The sequence below is a fragment of the Colletotrichum fructicola genome, assembly GCF_000319635.2.
Source record: "Colletotrichum fructicola Nara gc5 chromosome Unknown KSG_Nara_v1_contig02, whole genome shotgun sequence".
In the NCBI taxonomy this organism is placed as follows: domain Eukaryota; kingdom Fungi; phylum Ascomycota; class Sordariomycetes; order Glomerellales; family Glomerellaceae; genus Colletotrichum; species Colletotrichum fructicola.
This window is the reverse complement of record NW_027094052.1, coordinates 2,560,901-2,575,165: the sequence shown is the minus strand read 5'-3', so window position 1 is coordinate 2,575,165 and position 14,265 is coordinate 2,560,901. Positions and strand designations below refer to the sequence as shown.

General features: G+C 54.6%; 3 protein-coding genes across 3 annotated transcripts; 1 reads left to right on the top strand and 2 right to left on the bottom strand.

Annotated features, from left to right (window-relative positions):
• Positions 1 to 2,768: 2,768 nt before the first annotated feature.
• Positions 2,769 to 4,202, bottom strand: CGGC5_v003465 (uncharacterized protein; the record flags this gene model as incomplete). Its single annotated transcript, XM_032034006.1, has 1 exon — positions 2,769 to 4,202. The coding sequence occupies one exon, from the start codon at positions 4,200 to 4,202 to the stop codon at positions 2,769 to 2,771; it is 1,434 nt and encodes a 477-aa protein (XP_031887127.1).
• A 439-nt stretch (positions 4,203 to 4,641) lies between these two features.
• On the bottom strand, positions 4,642 to 8,611 carry VHC1 (Vacuolar cation-chloride cotransporter 1; the record flags this gene model as incomplete). The annotated part of the gene is made up of 4 exons (XM_032034007.1): positions 4,642 to 6,287; positions 6,335 to 7,343; positions 7,393 to 8,378; positions 8,440 to 8,611. The coding sequence occupies 4 exons, from the start codon at positions 8,609 to 8,611 to the stop codon at positions 4,642 to 4,644; spliced, it is 3,813 nt and encodes a 1,270-aa protein (XP_031887126.1).
• A 2,695-nt stretch (positions 8,612 to 11,306) lies between these two features.
• avt3-0 (Vacuolar amino acid transporter 3) lies at positions 11,307 to 14,255 on the top strand (the record flags this gene model as incomplete). Its single annotated transcript, XM_032034009.1, has 4 exons — positions 11,307 to 13,421; positions 13,475 to 13,641; positions 14,131 to 14,168; positions 14,221 to 14,255. 4 exons carry the CDS (start codon positions 11,307 to 11,309, stop codon positions 14,253 to 14,255), a joined length of 2,355 nt encoding a protein of 784 aa, XP_031886977.1.
• Positions 14,256 to 14,265: the final 10 nt, after the last annotated feature.

The following is a 14,265-nucleotide window of genomic DNA, read 5'->3' as shown; positions in this document are numbered from 1 at the left end:
CGAAACATTCCAAAAGCCAAGACGACCCCTGAACCCTTGACCGTCCCGTCACCAGCCCACACGCGGCGAACCCTTCATGATCCAGACGGTACGTGGCGTACATGCAAGGGATGTCAACCATCATGCTGTGCACAGCGGAAATCCGATTGTTTGGGTCGTGCATTCCACCGCGAAAGCAGAATTTCTTCTCCCGCGTGAAGGCACCCGCGCCCAGGTGGCGTGAGGATCACCAGATGCCGTCACAGGGCCCTTTCTCCCTTCAAACGTGTGCCCCCCAGGAGATGCAAGGGTCGAAGGGTCCTGGGATGATCAAGCCCTCCTGTCTCGGTGCAATTCGCTCGAGACATGCGCTATCGTGGTTCCTGATTCCATGGGGAAATGACTTCATTCAGGCTTTTTGCCCCTCGCTGTTCCTGAACTCAATCGCACCCGCCCAACCTTGCTATAGGCGATGTAAACTTAGAGAAGAAGGTTACAGAAGGCGGGAATAATTGCAGCCTTGGAACATCAGAATTGCAGGGCCCCGCGAGAAACTGAATTGAGGCCGAAAGGTCGCTGGGTCGCTCACTTACACGCACTAAAGTGTGGGGCGCTGCTTGCTACGCTTACTAGACCCCGCTTTGGCGTCAGCAGTCATCAAACAACACTGGCCCAGATCGTCTAGTTGGTTAGGATGATACGTTGTGGTCTCCATCACTCAGCGATACCGTGTTGACGGCGGTTCGAATCCGCCTCTGGGCAGTAATCTTTTGCTTTTTGCTCTATTGGCATTGGATTAAGCCTGTCGATCTGTTTTTCATTTTGCCTGCATTGCCTGCGCCCCCTCTAATGACGAGAATGGTGACAAGACTAATCGAGCGTTTATAAAAGTTGTGTTCTTCAACGTCAACAAATGGCATCTCCTTTCGATTCAAACTGCTGCTAAACGCCTCTCAGTGACGTCTGGGTATCATAATCTAAATACGAACAAACACAGATCGTACATTCCCACTTCCTTTGACTGAAATGTCCTCCCCATCCATCTCCAACTCGGGCGCCTCATCCTCTTCGGACGATAAATCAGGCCAATCTCTCCACAACTCACATTTTGCAAGTCTAGTATGATTTTTCCGCCGGACGAGCCTCACGACCCGGACAGCCTGCTCCAGATCGCCGACTTCGAACAGCAAAATCTTTGACTTCAACCAATCTGCGACATCCAATAACCTCGCATAAAAGACATCGGCGTGATTACAGTCATCGTACACCGGCAACCCCGCCCCCGGCACGAGCGCCAGCTTGGGTTCGTATTTGCGCACCGAATATCCCATCTGTCCCCGCCCATACGTCCACACGCTGCTCGATATATACGGCGGGTTCGAGACCAAGACGTCGCAGGGTGGAATCGTCCGCATCGCAGCGTCGTTAAAGACATCCTCCCGCCTAAAGGCGATACTCTTCCGGTCTGCGGGTGGCACTAACACGCCCCTGTCGACGTTGCGCTTCAGGTTCTCCCTGGAGAGGTTGACAGCGACCTCCGAGACATCAATACCAATTACGTCCACCATTCTCTCTGTTTTCGAGAGGGCATCATACAGCCCCAGAGCAATGCAACCCGTCCCCGTGCAAAAGTCAACGACTCTCACATCACCGCTCTGGTTCAACGGCAGCTCCCCGCCGCGGATCATCGCCCCGAGGTGCATGACATACGCCTCCGTCTCGGCGCGGGGGACGAGGACCCCCGGCCGACACCGAATGTCCAGCCTGCCAAAGGGCTGCGAGCCGAGGACGTACTGCAGCGGCACCCCGCGTCCTCGTTTCGCGCACAACCTCGCCACGCGACGACGGCCGACAACTTCTTCTTTCTGATGCTGTTGCCTATCCCCAGAAGGCACGCGGGGATTTGAAGTCTCGCGGACGTGCTCCCTGATCCACCGCAGTTCCGTGACAGCCGAGTCAATATCGCGGCACGCCGGCAGCAAGGTCCTGAGGTGCGGGGATATGGCGCCCGCCTGACGTATGAGTGAGGGCGGGAGACGAGGCATTGGACGGCCGGCGGCGGTGGTGGTGGTTTTGGTAGGTTAGACTCTGGCGTGAGTCATGTAGATCATGGTGTCACTTGTGGCTTGTACGTAGTAAGCTGACGTCGGCCTTGGTGAATGGGATGAAAAGTCTGTTTTGTTTGGGGGAGGACGAAGTGGTGGTGGGAACATCTAGCAATTGTTGCTGAGGTGGGAAGCTTTTAATTTTTCCCCCGCTGGAGGAGCTGTCGCTGTCGCAGCAGCGCAGTGCTTCATTGGAGCTTGGGCCACCTGAGACACCACACCAACTGACTTACACGCCTGCGTCGGATGAGATGGGAGTCATTCGGATGTCATGATACGTCCAACTCTAAAGTGATGGGTTGTTTCATGTGGCAGTCGTAGGATGAACTTACCGATGATGTGCCTCGGAGGATCTCAAGAGTTCGGACTTGGCGGCATCGTCGCGTTCTCGGCCAGACAAAGGCATCGCCGAGGGGTAGTGCGCTATTGGGCAATGAGCCCACTCACTCATTGCAATTATGGGAGCTTGTGATGGTTGAGAACGGTGGTAGTATTGTATTCCAGCGACGAGGAAGCAAGATGGGTAATCGCAATCTAAAAGACAATGGATGGTGTACAGTGTTGTTACAAGGTCTCAGAACCTGATAAGGAAAGTCGATGGGATATCATCCCACCGCGAACTCCGAAAAAAAGAACAAGCAGAAAAAGCAGTCAGACACCATGAACCCAAGCCCAGCAAACAAATCATACCTCCGTGACCGTGATATTCATAACGTTGTTCTTATAGTCCTTGATGAAGCTCTCGTACCTTGGGTAGACCTTCTCGTCGTCGACCTCAAGGTGGTTTGTCTTTTGTTCATCTTCCTCTTCCTCCTCTTCATCATCTTCTCCTTCACCATCTACCTGTTCCTCGGCTTCTTCGGCTTCGTCATCTCCAGGGCCCTCATCACCGCTATGATGTTTTTCCTCGTCGTCGGCTTCTTCGTCACCATTGCCGTCAACATCAGAGTCGACCTCGTCCCAAAAGTTTCCGTCTTCAAAGTAGTAATCGGCCCAGTCACCGTAGATCTCAATCTCCGGCTTCTGCTCCTGAGCTGACTCGACTTCTCTCATTGAACTCTTCGGCCGCGGCTCCGGCAGCCAGGATTGAAACCTCGACACTGGCGCCCCCGTGTTGAGGATTGTCTCCTTGGACGACCGCCAGGAGTATTTCCGGGGCAAGGACTCCGGGCTCATCTGATGGACAATGTGATCCGACGGCGGGGGGGTGGTCGGGTCAGACACAGACCGCAGCCGGGGATCTGTGAACGGAGTTGCGGGACGGTCCTTCACCGGGGTCAAGAGCGGTGGAGACGACGGGCTAGAGGGGCCGGCTGAGTCGTCGTCGACCATTGTTGGAGACGACACCTCTGCGGATGAGCGAAAGGTTCCCCGTACAGGGCAGGGCGAGTCAACGTCTCTGGAGGAGAAGAGGGACTCGCTGTCGTCGGACCATCGAGAGGTTTGTGCTCGTGGAGTGTACTGACCCAGGCGAGATTGACTCCTGGAAAGGGTAGGTGGAGGAGATAGCGGTACCATGCGGACGGTCGTCTTCGGCTCTGGCTCGACATCCTCATCCTCTTCGACTTCATGTACATCGGCCTCTTCGCCATCGCTCACACTGGGCGAAGGCAAGTGTCCCGACCGCCTTGTCGCTGTTGTGGACTTCGTAGAGCTCCTCCCAACCTCAACCACTTTTGCCGGACCAGACGAATTCGTCCTGGCAAGTCTTGCCTCCTCAAGGTGCACGCTCTCTACCCTCACACTCCGTAGACGCCTGGTCTCCTCCACTTCATCCGGGTATGGCCACATCTTGAGGCCATGCTTGACCCCGCCTCTCTTGTGCTCCTCCTGCCTCTGCAATGACATGAGAAACTGCATGCACTGCTCATCATTTGGAATCGCTGTCCTGGAAACAGGCCTCTCTGGCCGGTCCGGTGTATGGATGATCTGGAATGAAGATTCATCCATGCTGTCTTGCCTCCTGGGAGAGCGTGGTGACGTTGAGCTGTCTGGGGATTTTGGAGACTTCGGTGATTTTGGTGACTGCATGAAGCTCTTGATTTTGAGGTTTTTCAAGTACGGCGACAGCTGCGCCGTCCAGTTCGATTTTCTTTCGTGCCTTGCGTGGTCCTTCATGTTGACTGTTTGCGGGATTGTCCAAGACGTGGAAGTCAGCGCCGACGGCGGGGCCGCGTGTTTAAAGTCCATGGCATCAAAGGCCTTCTCGCAGGGCTGCAGGGAAAGAGAGGACCAGGAAAGTGAAAGTTCAGCTGCGTATGCACCGTCGAGGGCAACTTCTTTGTAAAGTCTGGAGAGAAAAAGCCATCATGGTTCCGTCGAGTGCTGCAGACAAAGAATGCATGGCCGAATGGCTTCTCATTTCAGCCAAAGACATCTAGGAATGTGGCGACTCCAGCAGAGTTTACCATCCCATTCCTTTGTCCGGATGATGATCCCAGGCCTAACCCGACAATCCAAAAAATAACGCCAAACTATGAACCGGCCCCCGCGTGTAGTCTGATCTTATCGATGTTATCCCTCGCAGGATGTGAGACAATCTTCCCCACCGTCATTACTATAGCCCAACTGTAACAGTCATATTATTACTCAGGACCAGGAGGACCGGAGGGAGCTCGTGGCACAGGACCTCGACATCCGAGAGGTACTGCACGCTCGCGACCTCATCCTGGCAGGTTCCCTCGGTGGGCACGGGTAGCGTCGAGAGTAACACAGCTGTATCCCTGCTGTTCTGCCGCATAAGCTCGTTGAGGATGACATGCTGTGCTCGGGATGGCAGGTCATTGAACGAAAGCGCAATGCCTTGTGTGGAGTACGGCGAGCCGTCGCCTTCGCCTTCTAGCCTGGAGTCTAACCTGTAGCGCTCCACGAGCTCCGCCATGTTCATATGGGCGTCTCCATGCTCGGAGGATGCGGCGGAATCTTTGCGAGATCTCGGTTCCGCAAACGCAGTAGGAGGATCAAACTCTTCAGCCGTCGTCACCCTCATTTCAGGCACAGGGCGGCTGGAGAACCGACCCGTGGAGGATTGCCTCGAAAATGCGGGCCTTTCCGCTCGCGGCGTCTCTTCTTCCGTTGTGTCCGCAAACATAATCGTTGGCCCGGACGTGCCCTCAACATCCACTCGCGTCTCGGGCACCGGTCGGCTCGAGAATCGCACGGCGGAGGATTGCCTGGACAGTGTTGGTCTGGCCGGGGTTGCCGTACCAGAAACGCTCACCGGCGGCAATTCAGGGTACGGATTGCCGCTTGACACCCGGAATCCACCCAGCGATCGAGCAGTCACGTTGCGATCCAAACCGGGTCGTTCAAGCGGAGTTGGAGGGGCCGACACGTTGTCACCGGCCGTGTGGCTTGGACCTGATTGACCTTCGACTCGAGCTTGTGCAACCATGGTGCCATAGGTTGAGCTTGGTACGGCACTTTTGCTGGACTTGCTGTTACCTCGCCTATGTTTGGATGGAGTGGTGAGGAGGTCATCGCTCTGGCTTCGTCCACGCCCCTTGCCAAGCAGTAAGGGTCTTGTTGGCGTCTCCGTATCATCTGCCTCATCCTCACTGTACTCGCTCCCTCCACGTTCGAACTCAGAGTCAGAGTCCAAGCAAGAGGGCTGCTGTTCCTGTTCGCTGAGCTCGCCGTCCGAGTTGGAATCATTCTCAAAGACCTCATCTCCCAGGTGAGACGTGTGAATTCCAACGCTGACGCCAAGCCGGGAAAGCTTCGCTACCGTAGGTCTTTTCGGTATTTCGCCGAAATGTACCATACTAGGCCGACGCCCACTTTCGATGTCCTCTAGTGGAATATGCGGATTGAACACGCCAGGACGCCCTGCTGTCGACTCGATGATATTCGCGAAAGATGTTAGTTCGTCGGTCGAGTCGAAATTCGGGGCACGTCCTCGCAGCCTCTGCAAATCGTCCCACCATTCCTCATCCCTGAGGACGTCGTGAACTAGAATCTGAGACTCAAGGTCGCTAGATTGGCCATTGATGATGAGTTCGTAGGTGTTCAGCTGACCAGATGCCAACCAGAATACCTTGACCTCAGCCTCGATTCTCAGCTTCTCCAGGAGAGCCTTGACTCGTGCTCTCTCTTCTTCCACTTCGCTCTCATATTCGACAAATACCATGATGCGGACATCATACACTTTGTTCCAAGTAGGCACGCTGTGAAGGATATAGCCGAGTTGAAGGATCAAGGTGTCTGCGACGTGTTAGCCTATTTACCAGAGATATGGGCAATTGTCGTACATGTATCAAAGTTGGTGGTCAAAACGCTTTTTCCGTCCGACACAACCTCTGCGGACATTTGAATAGGCCAGAGATCAAGATATCTCTTCGTATTGCCCTTGTCCTTGCGCGGTGTCTCTAGCCTTTCGAAACCCTTTCCGATAGCGACATTGAGCTTATATCTCAAGGCAAGGTCTTCCAGCATTGTCATATAGCTGGTAACACTCAGCATGGATTCGGTTTTGATCACGTCCGTCGGAAGATGACCCTCTAATAGTCGCGCCGAGGTATCCCCACGTCTCCTTCGTACTGGCCTCTCTGCGGGTCGTGGTCTTGGTCGTGTATCCTCGACGGTCGAGCTCGGAGCTTTCGGCACTGCTACCGACGGACGGGAGCTTCTGAGTTCATCCATGTTGTAGAAACCCATGACTGCAATGTTAGGACGCATGCCTCCTAGCCCGGCTGACAAGATCAAGTTTCGGATGCCCCAATTGAGCGTCGGAGACATGGTCAACTGTACGAACGCCTTGATCCGCGAGAACTCCGAGATGTACTTCGTCCACGCTGCCTGCTGTAGTCTTGCTTCGTGGACGCCACTGCTGAAGTCATCTGTGACAATGACGTGACCAAGGATATACAACCCCCCTTTCTTCAAAGAGTTGCAGAACTGTATGAGCCTGGTTTGACTTCTGGGGTTGTTGATGAGCAGGATGATTTGCGGACGCCAAAATTTGATATGCTCCGGTCGTAGGCGTAGAAGATACTTCCTGACCTGGTGATAAATCAGGTTTTGCGATACGTCTCCCCATCTCTTCGGTGGACTGAGGTAGTGGATCAGCGAGAAGAGGAAAACAAGAAGACATATGGCAGTGGCAGCGTAAGTCTGGTCGATGAAGAACATGGCTGCCGCAGACATTATAGTACCAGCAAACGCTGCCTGCCAGCTGAAGAACTTGAAGGCGGGCCTGAAGTTAGGTGCTGATCCAATGCGGAGCAAGAAGCAAGCTAGATTCATGACGAGAAAGGTCATCTGCTGTGCATTAGCTATGAACCAGTGAGAGGCGGGGTGTAGCACTCACCTGATAACCCATAGAAATAAGAGTCGCAATCTGGTTGAGGTTGGCGAGCATGGAAACCTGAGCAAGACCGTACGTCAAGAGAATCGCGTAGACCGGTTCATCGGCCTTCTTCGTCCCTTGGCTAAACGGTATTAAACCCGGTAACAGCTTATCCCTCGCCAAAGCCTGCATCAGCTTCGCCGCACCTACAAGTCCCATGACAGCGGAGAAGAAGGTGACGGCGCACTCTCCTGCAAGAATCAAGGGCATCGACAGGCTGGTAACGGAGATGATGTTGGTGTTGTTGAGAAACGAGTTATGCGTCGTGGTGGCAGCCATGGAAAAAACTACGACCAAGTACGCAATGAACGTAGTCATCATTGCCCAAAGTGTTCCTTTGGGAATATCTTTGCTGGGATTTTGCAGATCTCCAGACATTGAAGCTCCCGCAAAGATCCCGGAAGTCGCTGGGAACAGAATGGCAAAGAGCTCCCGAAACGTCTCGAGGCCATTATAGGAGTCGCTCTTTGTGTGAGGGGCAAAATTGTCCACCAATGTCTCGAGGCTGAACCCAGTGAACCGAACTCCCAGATCGTCATCTCGGAAAGGAGCCTTGAACATGGCAGATATCGGGATGCTTATGATGGCAAGAGACAGAATGACTAGAAGTGCATTGCTGGCCTTGGCAAAAATGCCACTTCCAGCCAGGCCAAGCGCAGCACACAGCAGAAGTGCCAGTGTCTGGAGCAAGTATGTTGCCCAGAAACCTTGGGGGAACAAATCTCCCGCGTTCAATTTGATGCAGTCAATTAGACCAACGACATTGAGGGCGGTGTTGAAGACTTGGGCAAGATAGAACAACACGCCAATGGAACCGCCGAACTCGGGACCAAGAGACCTCGAGATCACGTAGTAGGCACCTCCACCCTTCACCTCGCCATTTGAAGCTATCGCAGAGAGGGACAGTGTTGTCAGAAAGTCCACCAGATAGGCGGTGACCAGCAATCCTACGGATGGTGTTAGTCTGCGCTAATGTAAATGAGGGCGCCCGTGCTGGTGCCGACGAACCAAGCATGCCCAAAAGCCCTACTTGACCAAGGATCCATCCAAATCTCAGAAACATCAGGATGCTGAAAATGTTGAGACAGACGGGGATGTAGACGCCGGAAACTACGCCCAGCTTGGGGCTCTTGCTGGCTTGCTCCATGCTGGAGAGGCTCGGTCGTCTGTCACCTCCCATGGCTGAGGATACTGGTTGAAAAGGAGAGGTGAGTGCGTTTGGTCGGTGGGATACATAAACCGAAGCTGGGCTCGAAAAGGAGAACGCGAACGCCACCTCCGCACTTTCTCTTTCTCCACGCCCAAACGGGGTTGGGGAGCAAGACGTTTCGATGAATGCGAGATCGATGAAGACGGAGATTCGATCGAAAGTAGTAGCACGCGGCAGGCAGGCGGATGTGGTCTTGTTATAGTTATAAGTCCCCGCCCATAAGTCACGCCAACAACATTGTGCTGCTGCCCAGTGTCCTGTCCTCGCTCAGAGCGTCCACAAAGTGCAGTGTGGTTGAACGATGGCTGGCGACGGTCTGAATATTGCGACCAGTAATAGAATTCCCTAGCAAAGACCGGCGGGCCGCACAGGCATCCAACTGGCCCGGCGCATGTCTCGCGTACTGCTTGTCGTCTCGTTTTCAGGGTTCACCGTTCTGCGTGCAAGGGATATCTGGGTCGATCCAATGCAAGCCTCTCCAATACCCCGCGTGCCGATTGGGAATTGCGATTGTGCTCCAATCCCTCCAGCCTGTCGCGCCCTACTGTTGGAGATCCACACACACTCCCAAGACGAATGGCATGCAGCCGGTGCAGAACACGCAGAAGATGAGCCCGAAAGTGGGAGACAAACGACGTCATCTGGCAGCGGAGTCCAGATCGGGCCGGAAAAGCATCGCTTTACGGCGGTGAGGTGGTGGGGGAACAGCGTGCTTGCGGCGCTTGAGGGACGAACTGACACCAGAATCGAGATGCGAGGTGTCCGAATTCGCTGTGGCCGTCCAATATCAGGTAAAGTGCTTCAGGGTTGCGAGCTGGGTGATGGTGTGGTGAGGCGAGTTTCCGCCGGTTTGTCCGAAGATGCTGTGCCTCTTTCCGCAGCACCAGCGTTCCGTCAAATAAACCACCGCCCGCCCATGCCATGCCATGCCGTCCTGTCGTTCCCGCAAACCGCGCGTCTACCTCCGTGCCTTGCTAGTCTCCGCGGCCGTCGTTCGTGTTAGCCTCCGTCGTCCGGCATCTGGCTCGACATTCCATCTGATGCTAGCATGACCGCCAGGTTGGTGCTCCAAAATAGCAATGGCGGCCTGTCGGTTGACTCACGCGCATGACAGCGGCAAACCGGAGAATTCAGTGAGATGGACCACTGTCACCACACAAGATGGGCGGCGTGTATCCGTAGTGTAGTGGCTTGTCTGCATGGGTAGGTAAGGTAGGGCAGCGTGTGCATGGGGTTTGACCAGCTTTCAGTGTGGCCGTGTGTGCTTCTGCGGTAGTTCCCTGACTCGATGGGGTTTCAATGTCAGAGGTGAAGGGTGCACGGGGTGCCAAAACCCCAAAGTACCGCTACATCCGCCGCACAATTGCAAAGAGCCGCCGAAGCTGGGGATGCTGGGCCGTTGTCGAGGGGCTCGACAGTCTTGTCTTCAAGGTCACGACCATCATTCAGCAGCGCCCGGTCTCAGGGCCAGGAATGAACGAACCCCCACTCTGTTCTTCTTTCTCACTGCAGCACTGGTGCGAGTGAGGCGAACTTTGGGTGGTGCTCGTGCAGCTCAGTCAATGAAGGCGGCGAGCCAATTATGGGGTCTCGCTTACTCAGTTGGCCAATTACCTAAGCCAAGGCAAGATAGTCGGTCCCGATAGAGCAGATAAGGTCGCCTGGCAAAGCTGCACCTGATGTTTTTAGCAGCTGAGCAGCCCTGGTTTCCCAGTCCCGTCCTCGGCTTGCCCAAGTTCGAGGACTCGAGGCATCAGAGACGCCAGTCCGCCACGAAGCTCACCTTTCCCATGAAAAGATTTCGTAAGGCTTTGACATGAACGGGGCGGAGGATGTCCGTCCGACTTCACACAAAACAAGACACATGTCCTCGACGACTACGGATACCAACCCAGTCAGCAACATGCTGAATCATGGGAGCCAAACCCGTCCGTCGCCTGAGTGATGGATGGAGGCAGGTAAGGTATGTGTGTTGGTGGCTGGTGCTCTCTGTTGCGTTGCAGGTCCCATCCCAGGCGACAAGATTGACGTACCGATACGACCCGGGTGCCTGCTCAGGTGCGGATAGCACAGGTTCAGTGCCCTCGTCTCGGTGGGAAAAACACCCCGAGAGAGACCTAGCCCCTGGCTTGCCCCCGGGTTTCGGCAAGACAACGCAGCACCTCCCACAGCACAGGGCACTTACATGGGACAGAGCCGCTGACACCGCTATCCAAGGCACCTGGCAAGTTAAGGTACAGCACTGGGACCCCGTATCCGACGCTATCGGCGCGACTGCGAGGCGTGAGCCACAACCTCCAGACCTGCCAGATTAGGTCACCCGACCCGCATGGGAAGCCGCAGGTCCTTATCACGGGTTCCTACCTAGCAGCAACAGCTTCGACCGCACATCCTCCTAGCCGTGCGCTTCAATTGATCTCGTCAGCTGTCTTACAACTGCGCCCAGGTAAACTCCTTCCCGTACTTCAACTGCTCCACCTCCTCGACCTCCTCTAGCTTCTGTATCTGCCTTCCCTCCGTCTCAACTTTGCTCTCCCATGACGCCTTGTTGCTAACTTTGTGTGTGTTGACCCAGATCCGAGTCTGCGACGGCCTTGCTTGGGTGCCACCGATATAGCCAATACCAGCACTCGATAACCCCCGAACGGCCTCATCAAACAGCAAAATGGCGTCTCCTTCGAGAGACCCTTTCTCCATCCCAAGGGCCGACTCACCGTCCCGCCAGTACGGCGCTTCTCTTCCTCGAGCAGATGCCACCGCTCGTCTGGCGTCGCCCGTGCCTTCGGCTCAGTATGGCACTCCCCAAACAAATCGCATCCCCGGCCAGGTCAACAGAGGAGGCGAGAACGGTGACACGGGTAGCCTCACCCCGTTGGCTGGAGCTGCCGGTTCGAGCGTCCAAGGTCCTGGCGTCTCAGCTCTCGCTGCAGCGCTTTCCAACTCTCTAGGAACCTCTCCCCCAAGACACGGCACACCACCAGTACGTTCTGGTACTCCTCCTCCCAGACCTCTCTCTCCTGCCGCTGCTGGTGCCCAGCTATCAAGCACTCCCATGACGAACTACGGCTCGTTCGACTCCCGCTCGCGAGGTGCCGCCACTGGCGCCTACGAAGACCCCGAGGTCGTCAAGAGGCACCTGGTTCAACCCTCGGACGCCCCGTCAGAGGAGTCGAGCATGCGAGATGGCGTCAAAGGCAAGCAGACAGCGGATGACAACGAGACTGGACTGAACGAGGACGAATTCTCGAGTTTGCAGCTGCAAGGCGGAGATGTAACGCGAGGCATTTACAAGTGGACCGAAGATGCGGAAGCTCGAGGCAAGGTGCAGCGCAGCAAGAGCTTTAGCGTCTCCAGGCCAGACCCCGAGACGGACATTCTTGACATTAATGCTATCAAGGTTCCGGGTGGTTTCCGCCGCAACTATCTGCGCCGGGCGGCCAGAAGTCCCTCCACGATTCGAGACGGCGGCGAGCGCGGCGAGCCCAGCAACGGCGGTGCTCAGCCTCGTTTACTCACTTCGAGCTTCCTCGAGTTTCTTACTATCTACGGTCACTTCGCTGGCGAGGAGCTTGAGGAAGACGACGAGGCTTTAAAGCCGGGCGAATATTTCTCCTCTGGCGGAGAAGACGATCTCTACGACAGCGACGAAGGCAGCGATGACGATCGGGAACCGATGGAAGACAGTGCGCTTCTGACGCCGTCGCGCCATAAGAGGAGAAGAAGGCAGCGTGGAGGCAGTGGCAAGAATAGCCCGATGAGCGCCGCGCTGCTCTTGCTGAAGTCCTTCGTGGGAACTGGTGTGCTCTTCTTGCCAAGAGCCTACCTGAACGGTGGCATGCACTTCAGCAACCTCGTGTTGCTAGGTGTCGCTGCGCTGAGCTACTACTGTTTCGTTCTGCTGGTTACTACCCGTCTCAAGGTAGAAGGTTCTTTCGGTGACTTGGGAGGCATTCTGTACGGCAAGTGGATGAGGGGTATCATCCTCTTTTCCATTGTCATCAGTCAGATTGGATTTGTGGCCGCATACATGGTTTTCACGTCAGAAAATCTACAAGCCTTCCTCTTGGCAGTCTCTGACTGTAAGACCAACGTCGGCGTCAAGTGGTTGATCCTGCTGCAGGTGCTCGTGTTCCTGCCCTTCTCGCTGCTTCGAGACATCGAAAAGCTGAGTTTCACTGCCTTGATTGCGGACGCATTCATCCTACTTGGCCTGGCCTATCTTCTGTACTACGACATCTTCACCCTGAGCACGAAGGGACTGGCGGACATCATCATGTTCAACCGCAACGACTGGACTTTATTCATCGGCACCGCCATTTTCACATTCGAAGGAATCGGTCTTATCATCCCCATTCAGGAGTCGATGAAGAACCCCAGCAAGTTCCCTCGCGTCATGTTCGCGGTCATGATCATCATTTCTGTTCTCTTCATCGGTATGGGTGCGATTTCCTACGCCGCGTACGGATCCAAGACGGAGACGGTCGTTCTCCTGAACTTGCCCCAGGACAGCAAGCTCGTCAACAGTGTTCAATTCCTGTACTCTGTTGCCATCATGCTGTCCATCCCCCTGCAGCTGTTCCCTGCCATCAAGATCACCGAGAACGCTCTTTTCACCAAGAGCGGCAAGTACAACCCGTACATCAAGTGGCAGAAGAACCTGTACCGTTTCTTCTTTGTCTTCCTGTGCGCTTTCATTGCGTGGGGTGGTGCGGATGACTTGGACAAGTTTGTTGCTCTTGTTGGCAACTTTGCTTGTATCCCGCTTGTTTACATCTACCCAGTAAGTTTTAACCCCAGGTATTGTTAAGGTGACTCCAATCTAACTCTGTACAGCCTTTGCTGCACTACAAGGCAGTTGCTAGAAATAGATGGTGGAAGATTTCCGACATCTGTCTCTGCATCTTCGGTGTCGTGGCCATGGCTTATACTACCGCTATCACCGTTTACAGCTGGGCCAACGGCGATTCCGACCCTGGCAATCCCGGATACTGCGATAGAAGGTAGATCGACCACGAGAGGGTTGTGGAGATCAGGCGGTTAGAAGATGGATATGCTACCGCATTTTGTTATCATGAACTGCTGTCTCAAAAGCGTTGGGTAGTCATTGCATGGTTTCCAGCGGGTTCGTTTAGGAGAGCTTAGGCAGCATTTGGTTGGTTGGTATTGAGTATGGGCTCCGTAAATAGACTGTTCCGAGATCAGAGGGCTCGTCGCCATGTTCATAGTTATGTATCTGTACGCCTTGGCAGAATTAAGAATCGAGTAAACGTTTTCTATTGTCTGAAATTTAGGTGCTTCGTTAAACTCTTCACAATGGAAGGTTCATGTTTGGTTGTTCATCCGAGCTGGCGCACCGCCACATATTTGCCTGTGGCGCAGTCATTATCAGCGGTCCACTTTTTGCTTCTGGGAGGCAGTCGCTCAAGACGGCAGCAGCCGCGGCCAACCGTAGGTGATCACTTCCTTCCAGCAGCATCTCATCCATCCAGGTCGATTTCAAAGAACATCATCCTTGTGAACAATTCGAGTAGGATTCGAATATTCCCACATCACGAATCAGAATCTGACTCAATCCACAGGCTCGTTGAGGTCCTCCAACTTCGAGTTTTTCTGACCGCCACACG